Source organism: Frankliniella occidentalis, unplaced genomic scaffold (assembly GCF_000697945.3).
Source record: "Frankliniella occidentalis isolate FOCC.00 unplaced genomic scaffold, Focc_3.1 Scaffold31, whole genome shotgun sequence".
NCBI lineage: Eukaryota > Metazoa > Arthropoda > Insecta > Thysanoptera > Thripidae > Frankliniella > Frankliniella occidentalis.
This window is the reverse complement of record NW_026267161.1, coordinates 1,839,918-1,850,775: the sequence shown is the minus strand read 5'-3', so window position 1 is coordinate 1,850,775 and position 10,858 is coordinate 1,839,918. Positions and strand designations below refer to the sequence as shown.

Here is a 10,858-nt window from a genome sequence, read left to right as displayed (position 1 = left end):
AGAACAAATCACCAAAGCAGTGGATAGTATTCTTAAGTATCTCTCATTATAACCATTTCTCTTTTTAATATGAATACACAATTCTTATTTTTAAAATCACCATGATCATATTTCAATAACATATCCAGGTAAATCATTTGTGAGGCCCATAATGTATGAAATTATTCGACAGATAAATATATAAACCATACACACTATTCTGAATGTGGAACAGCCCCTTAAATATGGAAGTGTGGTAAAGAATGACTTTGATACCCGATACCACTAAGTTTGAAAGAAGGAGAAAAATTTGATCAGGTAAAACAGCTGATGTTATAAACAGCTGTTACCAATGAAATTGACAGCCAATGATTATAACTAATAAGTGATCAAATGTATGACAGATTTGAAACCCTACTTGAGCAGATTTGAGCACAATAAGGAGTTTTTAGCTGAACACATTAAAGTGCAATGTAGCCATATGTTAGTCACACCCTACATTCAATTGTAAGGGTGAAAATCTGCCACATTCAAGATGTTAATAACAATAAGTCAACTTAAACAAATAAATCATATTAGAAGAGTGACATCAGCATACTTTTTAGTAGGAGAAACTATGAGACTGCTACAGCCTAACAAAGCACAGATTTCTGTACAACAACAGAACGAGATTCAGGGGAGTAGGCTGTCAGAGAGAAGGGGCATGCATACTCAATTTTTATGGGTCTAATAGAAATTTTTTTTTTTTTTTTCACAAACACTACTTCAGTAAGGTAGACTTCAAGTATGTATACGCTCATCATATCTCAACAAACATATGTAAAATTACTTGCACACACACTAAAATGAAATACAGTACGGACATGTCTCTGACACAGAGTTGAAAGAACTTGAGCTTAAAAAAATTGAATTTTTAAAAATCTGATATGTCAAAGGGTCATTGTTTAGTGCTTTGGAAGCCTTACAAGTATCATTTTCAAACCATATTCACAATTTTGTGCTTCAACAAAACTTCTAGTACCGTGTGTCAGCGTTACAACACAAAAGTATGCGGTTTGCCTACTCGCTCCACTCATATGGTGCCATGGGCCCCAGGGTATGCAAACCTGCAACACTTGTGTAGTAGCCCTCACGCACGGTATAGTTTAGTAATTCATTTGTGGGGGAACATAACAATTATAGTACCTTGTACCACATCTACTTTGGAAATGCACACTCTGATGTTCTACACTTAAAACCGTTAGCACAATAGGCAAAATACTTACACAGTGCTCAGTCAAGAAGTACAAAAACATAACCCTCTGAAACCAAAACAATAAATAACGAAATGTAAAATCTGTTCAAATTGTATCCATCAAATAACAAGAAGTTTTAGAGAGCAATATATTCACATCAATGTAATAAATAAAGAAGAAAATACTGATAATTATTCAATACAAATTACGTTTCCTAATATCTACTTAATTTTAGAGTTGCTAATGCTAATAGCCCACAGTTTGACTAGGAACAAGATTCAGACCAAAATGTCACAGGGATGACAATATACACATCAGAAATGATGTGTTGGATTAGATGTAACACTGCATAAATTCAGGCAAACAGTAGGCCAATACGCCACAAATCCAGAGATAAAATCTTAAGAAAAACTAACTAATAAGAGTAGATTATATTTTCCACATCTGACCAACAATAAAATGTAAACATCAGCTAAATCATTGTTTGCTCATCGAGAAGAAACGCCTCTCTATTTCATTCTTTTTTCATGATTTCTCTGGGATAATTAAATTAGTACCAAAATAATATACGTAGGTAATAATAACAATAATTTAGTAATATGATAAATATTGTTGTCTGTTAGAAATCACTAACTAGATATACCTAAATGGCAAGAAAAATTGTAATAATGGTTATACTGTATTACATATCACAGGATACTACTTCAGACATTAGGAGCTAGAGCACATAAAGTCAGTCTAAACCAATCTATAAAGGAAATAAAATCGCTAGTGTTAAAGATCACTAAAGAAGAAGAAAATCAGTTCTATCTAAAACAAAATTATTTACCATATTGAAAAATTTCTCATAAATATCATATAATTTCTAGCTGTTACAAATATGCATACTTAAGCACGCACAGTGTCAACCCTTCAGGAATGTAAGAGTATAGTATGACCTGAATAATAAAATAAAATGAAATAGACAAGGGTTTAACAGCTAGGAAAAGGTTAAAGCTAGATCTGCATGATGTAAGAAAACTTTACAGAATAATACTGAGAGCAGCACCAGGATTCATTTTAGTATTTGGAAAATTAGAAAACAAGTAACAAGACAATCCTATCCTGGGCTACTAAAGTATAGAGGTATATACTGTGGATATGTTGAAGGCTGATCATTATTTGATTGTTTCTTTGATACACACATTGACAGTTGGAGATGAGTGATACCAAAGTCTGCATGTGTACTAGAATTTGCTGGTTGCGATAACTTCAAACAGTTGAAATTATAACTGCATGCTAACATTAACGCAGATAAAATTTCAAGTACTTGAAATAAAAACTGGAAAGCAAACCACAAAGTCACAGCCTAAATCTCCCTAAAACACCCTACACAGAGCAATGACTTCAAACTACATTGATTCATAATTCTCAAGATGACTAGATACATAGCTATAATCAAAACCTAATACAAATTAAGATCATCGTCATCGTCATCATCATACTCACTCCCATCTTCAAGCAACCGCTTCGGGCTTAATAATGAAAGGTGGCTGGAGGATGTTGAGTTGCGCAGCCTGACAAGAAGTAGAGAGAAATCAGTTCGGCATAGAAACACAATCGGATTTCATAACATTTCGCCCAAAAATTATTATGGTTAATAGTTAATAGTGATTAGTTTGAAAATCAGTGATGTTACAAAGGCAACAACCATTATCATCCCATTTATTCAGAATAAATTTGTTTACCAGCAGGTTAGGATGAAGAGAGACCATCTCCATCACCATCTTCATCATCAGCATCAGGTTCTGCTTCATCATCTCCATTGCTGCCTGATGGTGAAGCTGAATTCTCAGTATCACGCCTTGATATACCGATAAATCGAGGTAATGTAAGCAAAAGAGTGGGAAGATAGCAATTTTAGTAGAAGGGTTAGGCAAAAGTCTTTTGAGATATACCAATGCAAGCAAATAGGAATTCAAACTTTACAGTTACAAGAAGTTTTTTGTTGTTGTTTTTTTAAATTAATAAATGAAGAGCACAGTCTAAATTGTTAGGCCAAGCAACATTTATATTTTCTGAATGCTTACCTAGTTTGTGTGTGCTCCAACTGAACTTGTAAGCTATCAACTTGTTCCTGCAGTTCATCATTTGCCCTTTGAAGTTTCCTGTTATGTAAAACCAAATTATTAATCATTTTCATGACAACAAATTCAAAATGATCACCATATATAGATACCTTATGTTATTTGATGTTGCATCTACTTCATCTTCAGCCACAGCTAAATCTCTCTTTAACTCTTCCACTCTTCCTCTCAGACGTTTTACTTCAGCCTCATATTGATCTGCACGCCTTATGGCATGAGCTAGTTCAGTTGATTTATCCTGGAAGACTTTCTTCAGCTTGCTATGAGAATGTTTAAGACCAGACAATTCCTGGAATTTTTAAGGAAGGTTGTTATGAACACCCTTTTAAAGAGACTGCAGTACAAAGCTATGGATCCAACCTTGGTCTTATCAGCTAATTCCTGCTGGCACTGACGAAGCTCGGCATCAGCTGAAGCAGAAGTAGGTTTGGCTCTGCGCTCAGCGAGTCTTTCCTGGACATCACGGAGTTCAGCCCTGAGTTTCTTATTATCACGTTCCAGTCCAAGCTTATCTGTCTCAAGACGTTCTCTTTTACCCCACTCAACAGCATTTTCTGCTTGAAGCCTTTCAAGCTATAAAATATATTGAAAGAAAAATATAAATCATCTAAAACCAAATCCAAAATTATGAAAACTTAAAAAACCAGGAATACTTTTTAAGTACATACCTCTGATCTGAGATCAGCTAAGCGACGGTCCATTCCTTCCCGGCTTGATGTTTCATCTTGAAGCTCAGCTCGAATGTGCCTAACTTCATCTTCTTGTAGCGACTCTAATTGCAACAAGTCCCTCACAGCCTTCTGCCTTTCCTGCCACAAATCTTCACAACGAACCTTCATCTCCAGAAGTTCTGTTTCTAGACGTTCAACTGATCTCTGCAAGTTCATCTTCTCACTGCAAACAGTGGACAAAACAGAAATGAGATTGAAAAGTTGATTAATAAATTGAGTCTGGGGGAAGTTTCTGCAAAACATGACCATCTCAGACTCAAGATTTTGAAAAGTACTTGAAAAGTGCAATAGAAGCCTCTGAATATTCGGAAATACTTACTCTCTTTCTGTTTGAATAGTCTTAGTAGCTTCCTCTAATCTTAGCATCAGCCTCTGAATAAGAGACTCCCGGTCTGGAGAGGATGAGCAGACTGATGCAGATCGATTGTGCTCACCCATTCTTCCCCTTCTTCCATGGTCTTCCAGAGGTGCTGATTTGCAGTCCCCACCAACACTACTACCACTGCCAGCATCATAGTGTGAACCAAGTGTGTCTGCAGCATTAGGAGAACGATTCCTAATGGCTGAAAAATATTATTATTTAATGGTTTTTTCACAACTGGTAGACTTACATGTGACAAGAACTTTATTCTGTATTATCCCTGTATTCTAAGTCTGAACCAACCTTTATTTTCTTCTTCAACAGGATTGTCTGGTGATTCAAGTCCATCTTGTGTACATAAAAGACTGTCATTGTTGTCCTCTGCATCCAAGGCATTTTCCTTGCCCCCAGTATAGTACATTTCAACGGCATGACGGGGTACAGCCCCTTGAAGAACATATTCTTCAATATTGAGTTCCCTGCACATTTTGTTGTGCAAATCAATGTTGCTTTTACGAGAGCTGTCTGATTCGCCACCATTACCATTGCAAGCAGTAGGGCTCCTACTATTGATTGATGTACCTTTGGGAGAAGGTAAACTGCTGCTGCTAACTGGTGAAGACCCTGTGAGCCTTGCTGGTTTTTGTACAGTCAAGTCCCTCTCAGGATCTTCATGAGCCAATGCCTCTACCAAAAGTGTTTGATCATCATGTTTCAAGAGTAATAGATGAATTTTTTCCAACTCTCTCTTAAGACGGTCATTTTGAGCTTCTAAATCAAGTTTTTCTCTTTTAAAACTATTTCTGTCTTTTACAGCCATTTCTAGCTTAGATCGCAACATCTTGTTCTCTTCACGAGCGGAGTTTCTTTCATTTCGGACCTAAAATAGGAAAAATGCAATTTACTGTAACACTTTACACCACGGGTTGCGAGAGAAAGATGCCTGCTTTTAGTACTAGTGCCAAAGGAAGAAAAGGGGTATGACAGACTGACATCTAGAAGCAGCCAACTTATTGTTGGAACTCCAGTATATGGCTGATCCATACTACAGTTTGGACACAGCAGCGACAAAAAATATACACACCTTACTCCACTTTTCTCGCCAATTTGCTGTGCAGTCTGACCACCACCTCATTGTTTTTTCCATCTGAGCAGCTCGTGCTCTTGCTTCTTCCAGCTCCCGCTGCCTGTGAGCCTCCTTTGCCTCCCATTCAGTGTCACCATGTCGACCAGGTGGCATTGATAAAGACCCAGTATCATGTGTGTGGCTGTGATGGCCATGTCGTCGGGAAGAAGTTCCGCCAGGCATGCTGACACTGTGTGTTTGGGCCATTCCACCCTTCTCAGAAAATGCTACACACCTGAAAATTGAAATTAAAAAGTGGATCTTGTTAGAAAATTATTATCAAAATAACGAAAAGAATCTTGAGTTGTCAAACTCGTGTTAAAGGGTGTGCCACCAACCATTACAAGAAAAACGCTAACTACACAGCTTAAAATTAAAAGAATGATGCCATAAAGGACACATGCTTGAATCTTGAGTAGAATATGACAGATCGTAAAGCCGAATGATGAAAAAAGCTTGAAATTATGGATATTTGTACGAGAACTTGACGGAACGGCCCACTCCCTCGACGTAAACAAACCAAAGATGTACAGACGAGACATGTTTTGTACAGTTATTTATTTCATTCATACTTACCCAACTTAAAAACGAAGATTTCCCACACATTAAGAAGCAAATTGGCTCAAACAAAAATTACACGTTGTCTAAATGGAATAAATTAACATTTACTGTCTTGTCTTCACTGCACTAAACACAAGTGCTGCTCATAGTGCAAATAACGTGTTTAATGATACAGGACATTTGATCACAGGGCACCTCGGCGAGGCTACCACGGTCAATATGAGAAGTACCTGCATTGGAACCAGAGTTCGCAGGTAGCGGAAAAGTCCGGCCCTGTATGCCATTTTTTCCCAGTGAAATTTATTATTCTAATCAGCATTGACAAAGGTGTTGACGATAGATACCGAAACTAGAAAGCGAACCGACTATTTGAACGAGCAGCGGTGGGACAATTTACGACACAATTATTTTTCACATCTAAAGCCTGGTAGCCTCTTACTGGGTGATGGTACCAGGTTGGTACCGAGGGGGCTAACTTGGCTAACATCAGCCAGACGTGCTTATCTTGCTATCCGTAGTTTTCTGCTAGCCATTGTCATTGATAAGAATTTTGTATTATCATAATCCATGGTTTTGTTTGTAAGTTAATGTGTTCGTTATCTAGGCTGTAGCAATGAACTCACCGAAGTACGGTGATCGAACTGCCATTCTTAAACGAAATAGACCAATTTGGCAATCAAAGGATGGTCAAGAACAGATCGATGGCGATGAATCAGACGTGTCTTCTGTAAGTTTACACTAATGAAATTTACTCAATTGGTTTCTATGAGAACACGTCGCCTTCTTTTTCGCACTCTAGTCAGTCAGTATATTTGTCTAGAGTGACTCCATTCGCGTCTATCAACCGCTTGCAGCGGCCTCCAATGCACGTCAGTTAATTTTTACAACTGTTTTTGGAAAAAGTGGAAATGAAAATATTTTAATGACCTTGGACTTACAAAAGTATAATTAGAGTTTGATTCCTGAGAGGATTTACAACTTATGCTACTGTTGAATTTCTGTTTCAGCAAGTGCAGATTTTGGACAGGGTGAAGTCTGATCGGGTGGCTGTCACACAGCCAGAGGAGGATAGACGTCGAAGAACTATAATTGTTGAGAAAACAGCTGGAACATATGGATTTACTCTACAGGTAACAGCAGCCTGATCATCTTTTCATCTATGATTGTATTATGTCCATCTATCCTTCTCCCCGTTCTAATTTGGATTTTATCTTATTTTCGAACAGAGTTATGGGATCCACTATAAAAAAGAACAAGAAATTGAAATGATCACTTACGTTGATTTTGTTGATTATGATGGACCCGCATATCGTGCTGGAATGAGAGAGGGTAAATGATAACCATATTATTAACCATATAATTTTCTTCAAAAAGCCTTACAACATATCCATTAACTTTGCCCATCAATTTTTTAGGTGATGTCATATTATCCATAAATGGACATGATATGGAGAAGACAGACCACAAAACTTTGGTGAACTTTATTAAAAACTGTGATTCTAGAATGCGTATGGTTGTACTCTTTGAAGATTGTGTTCGTAAGGTAAGTGCCGATTTTATATTTTTTAATTAAAATCATCTTGATAATGTCTATCATAATCATCATGTTTATAAGGTTGAGCTGCATATGAGATACATCCAAGTACAGCGCGCTCTTCGCAACAAAATGCTAGAACTGGAAAGATTATGCTTGAAAGAACGTGAACTGCTTGAAGGAAAATGGAAAACGCACAGTCTTCCAGCCAGAAAGAAGGCTACATCTTCTGCTTCATCTACTGAAAGATCATTTCACCAAGAACCTACCACAGGTTTGGCTTAAAAAATTATACAATAATGTGTAGAAACAAGAACAATTAAAGTAATTGTCTTTCATTTTTTGGGGAACAGAGTACAGTTATTGTCGACCAACAGTGTCAACTGAGGATGTAGCTTCAATTCAGCCTCAGGTTGTATTAGCTTACCAATATATGGAACCTCAGTACAGAGCCTATCTTCTTCAAGGACAGTCTATTGTAAGCAATCCACTTCTTGAAGCATCTTAGAGTACCTCTTACAAAACAAAAGTGGGTTTTTAAAATTTTACTTATCTGATACCAGGCCTCAACTGTGGGTAGTACTAATAGTGCAGACTATCTGTTAAGTTGGAACAGTCAGCAAACTTCTCTGCAACAGCCTCATCAGCATCAGATTGTTGTCAAATCATGTCTTAGAGGGTGTCGGCAAGTGAATGGAGCGACATCAGTTCCAGTCCCAACTGAAGAACCATTTACTCCTAACAGCCATCAACATTCAGCAAAAGTTCAATCTTCTACGCAGGTAAGATAAGATAAATATCCTTTTGCCTTAATCTACAGTTCATATGTCTTACGTCTAATAAAATATTAACACAATTTCAGAAACACCGGCACTTATGTGCACCGTGCATTCGACCAAATAATCAAGGTGACAATGGTAGCTTGGATGCGTATGATTTAGCTAGTCCTTGCTGTGATTCACGCTGTGTTCCAACTCGACGGAAATCTTCTCATAAACAGTCCTCTGACGGCAAGGATAAAGGTTTGTCAAGCTAAAGTGTTCAGTTACATTCTCCCCAAAGATTTCTGGGTTTCTTAAACATCAAGTTTTTTTTTGCCCTAAGGATCTAAAGAAAATCGTTGGGGCAGCAGTGGACGTTCAAGTCATCAGCATTCACATCAGCAACAGCACCAATACCATCAACAGCCACATCATCAGAACCAGCAACAACCTCACTCGCATCGTTACATGAGCTTGGGTGGTGCATCCACGACTAATGGGACTGTGAGCTCTGGGGGAAGTAGTCACAGTCAAGTTGCAGCGTCAGGGCTTGTTAGTCAGTGCAGTCTCCATTCTTGTGCATCCAACTGGAGTGAACATGCGGCTACTGCATCCAATGCAACATCTCTTAGCACAGATACTTTGTACTGGGATGACTCAATGCATTCAGCTCTAACCCATACTCAATTGTCTCAAAATGCAAATGTAAGTAGTAATCCTATTTCTCTAATTGTGCATGTCTTTAGTCATGTATGTTATAAGATCTCAAAGTAGATTGCATGGTCTATTTATCTATCTACTATTGCCCTGTAATTCATAGTTTCAAGGAAAAAATGATTGTTTTTTCTTTAAATTTTATTTTAAAAAAGCAGCTTTTTTTTTATATTTTAATGTATGAAATAGCATACAATTTGATTTGCATGGATATTTAAGCTTTATCAGTTTTATTATTTTCTTTTCCCCTTTTTCATTTGCCAGAATATTTGTTGAAGGCAACAGAGCCATCTTAGTACTCAGCATCTTCCTCAAACATGTATGGTATGTTAGATTGCTTTGACTAAGTTTAAAGGCTTAACTGCATAGTCAATTAGATGTAAGATTTAAATCTTTTTGCTCCATTTTAAATTTGTGTTATTTATATAATGCCTCTCTCCTTTTCCAGTTAGAAACTTATGCTACTACTTATCACATATACAACCCAGTGAAACCAAAATCATGCGATAATCTTACTACCAAAGGAATGGGGGGCTATGGATTCGGTTATGGTTACCTTGAAAATACTAGTCAGAGAAGTGGTTCACAAAAAGAGCATTCGAATAGAGGATACAAAATGCAGCCTACTGGTAATACACAGGTCTTCACTATGATTTAATTTAAATGACAATCTCCTTCAATTTCAAGACTTAAATTTGCTCACAGGTTGTCTAGAAGATTCTTGTGGACGTCAATACTACATTGTCACTGGACCCCTAGTAAGTAAAAGTAGTGCAGAAAACTTACTGTGTCGTACAGACTCAAGTCATAGCTGTGATTGCCTGGATGCGGCATCCACTTCTTCCAATCGCCGCATCATCACTGCCGATAAACCGCCTAAGCAGGCACATCACCATCACAAGAATGTTACTTATGAAATTCATCCACTTCCTCAAAAGCAAGTTAACCAACAGTCCCAACCAAATCAAGAAAAGCAGCAGCAGCAACAGCAGCAATCACAGCAAGCTCAGGCATTGCGTGATATGGCTAGTCAGACTGATAGCAAAAGCGCTCAAGGAGAGGTGACTCGACTTTAATTTCTACGCACTGTAACTCCACAAAGTGTGAATGACAGGTGCATTTTAAACTAAGTTTGTATGGAAACTACTTTTAGTCTATTATAGCACTAGTCTTATTGTGGTATAATTTTTTGACATTTATTTGTATGGCTCCTGATAGGACAAGGGTGTGCCAAGATTTAAAAAAATTAATATTCATTTTAAAAACTTAGCAAAGCCAGTGCCATGCAATGTGATTAGAGTTTTCCTGTAATTGTACTTTTTTATTGGCTTTTCATTGCTCATTAAGTAAGGAGTTCCCCAAACATTTTACAGTTCTTCCATTCTGAAGCATTTTTACTAACTAAAAAAATCTCATTTTTTTAATTTAATGATTTAATTAAGTCAAATTTTTGGTGACTGAATTGTTGTGGACATGTTTGCAGTTGTGTGCACTTGTAATAGTGAATAGTGAATCTAAGAGAATATTGATTGTAGTTATTTCATGAGGCAATGTTTTACCTTACTATTGACATACTAAGTGATGGACACCTTTGTTTAATGTTTTGTGACACTGTAGTCAACATTTGAGACAATGTTGCTACCCTATTCTGTTTTGTGTATGTGTAATTCTGATATTTTAAAACTGTAATCAAACTCTATTTCTGTTGATCTATACACTTTTGATATCTA

General features: G+C 37.1%; 3 protein-coding genes and 1 long non-coding RNA gene across 8 annotated transcripts in view; 3 read left to right on the top strand and 1 right to left on the bottom strand.

Annotated features, from left to right (window-relative positions):
- LOC127749096 (WAG22 antigen-like) overlaps positions 1–490 on the top strand; it is a 9,820-nt gene extending 9,330 nt beyond the window's left edge. Inside the window, exon 6 of the mRNA XM_052265823.1 lies at positions 384–490. Within this exon, the coding sequence (XP_052121783.1) occupies positions 384–490 (107 nt within the window). The remainder of the gene's footprint in view (positions 1–383) is intronic.
- Positions 491–678: 188 nt separating this feature from the next.
- LOC113202995 (coiled-coil domain-containing protein 102A) lies at positions 679–6,294 on the bottom strand. Of its 3 annotated transcripts, XM_026417468.2 has the most exons (10): positions 6,135–6,294; positions 5,517–5,793; positions 4,736–5,312; positions 4,391–4,634; positions 4,009–4,234; positions 3,701–3,913; positions 3,433–3,629; positions 3,284–3,361; positions 2,942–3,057; positions 679–2,770 (listed from the first exon to the last, which is right to left on the bottom strand). In XM_026417468.2, exons 2-9 carry the CDS (start codon positions 5,763–5,765, stop codon positions 2,949–2,951), a joined length of 1,893 nt encoding a protein of 630 aa, XP_026273253.1. In that variant the 5' UTR covers positions 5,766–5,793; positions 6,135–6,294; the 3' UTR covers positions 679–2,770; positions 2,942–2,948. The 3 variants fall into 3 exon arrangements, with proteins under 3 accessions (XP_026273253.1, XP_026273252.1, XP_052121799.1); XM_026417467.2 differs by lacking the exon at positions 2,942–3,057; XM_052265839.1 differs by lacking the exons at positions 2,942–3,057; positions 6,135–6,294 and adding an exon at positions 5,897–6,067.
- Positions 2,747–3,473, top strand: LOC127749099 (uncharacterized). The gene is made up of 2 exons (XR_008010966.1): positions 2,747–2,849; positions 2,927–3,473. It is a non-coding gene; the product is annotated as an uncharacterized LOC127749099 (long non-coding RNA).
- Positions 6,295–6,575: 281 nt separating the features above from the next.
- Positions 6,576–10,852, top strand: LOC113202965 (uncharacterized). 3 transcript variants are annotated; one of them, XM_026417424.2, is made up of 11 exons: positions 6,576–6,846; positions 7,127–7,249; positions 7,346–7,448; positions 7,535–7,662; positions 7,735–7,927; positions 8,007–8,131; positions 8,217–8,435; positions 8,516–8,675; positions 8,758–9,119; positions 9,577–9,757; positions 9,834–10,852. In XM_026417424.2, the coding sequence occupies exons 1-11, from the start codon at positions 6,733–6,735 to the stop codon at positions 10,202–10,204; spliced, it is 2,079 nt and encodes a 692-aa protein (XP_026273209.1). In that variant the 5' UTR covers positions 6,576–6,732; the 3' UTR covers positions 10,205–10,852. The 3 variants fall into 3 exon arrangements, with proteins under 3 accessions (XP_026273209.1, XP_052121798.1, XP_052121797.1); XM_052265838.1 differs by lacking the exon at positions 9,834–10,852 and adding an exon at positions 9,393–9,452 and having other exon boundaries at positions 9,577–9,725; XM_052265837.1 differs by lacking the exon at positions 6,576–6,846 and adding an exon at positions 6,892–6,988.
- The last annotated feature ends 6 nt before the right edge of the window (positions 10,853–10,858 follow it).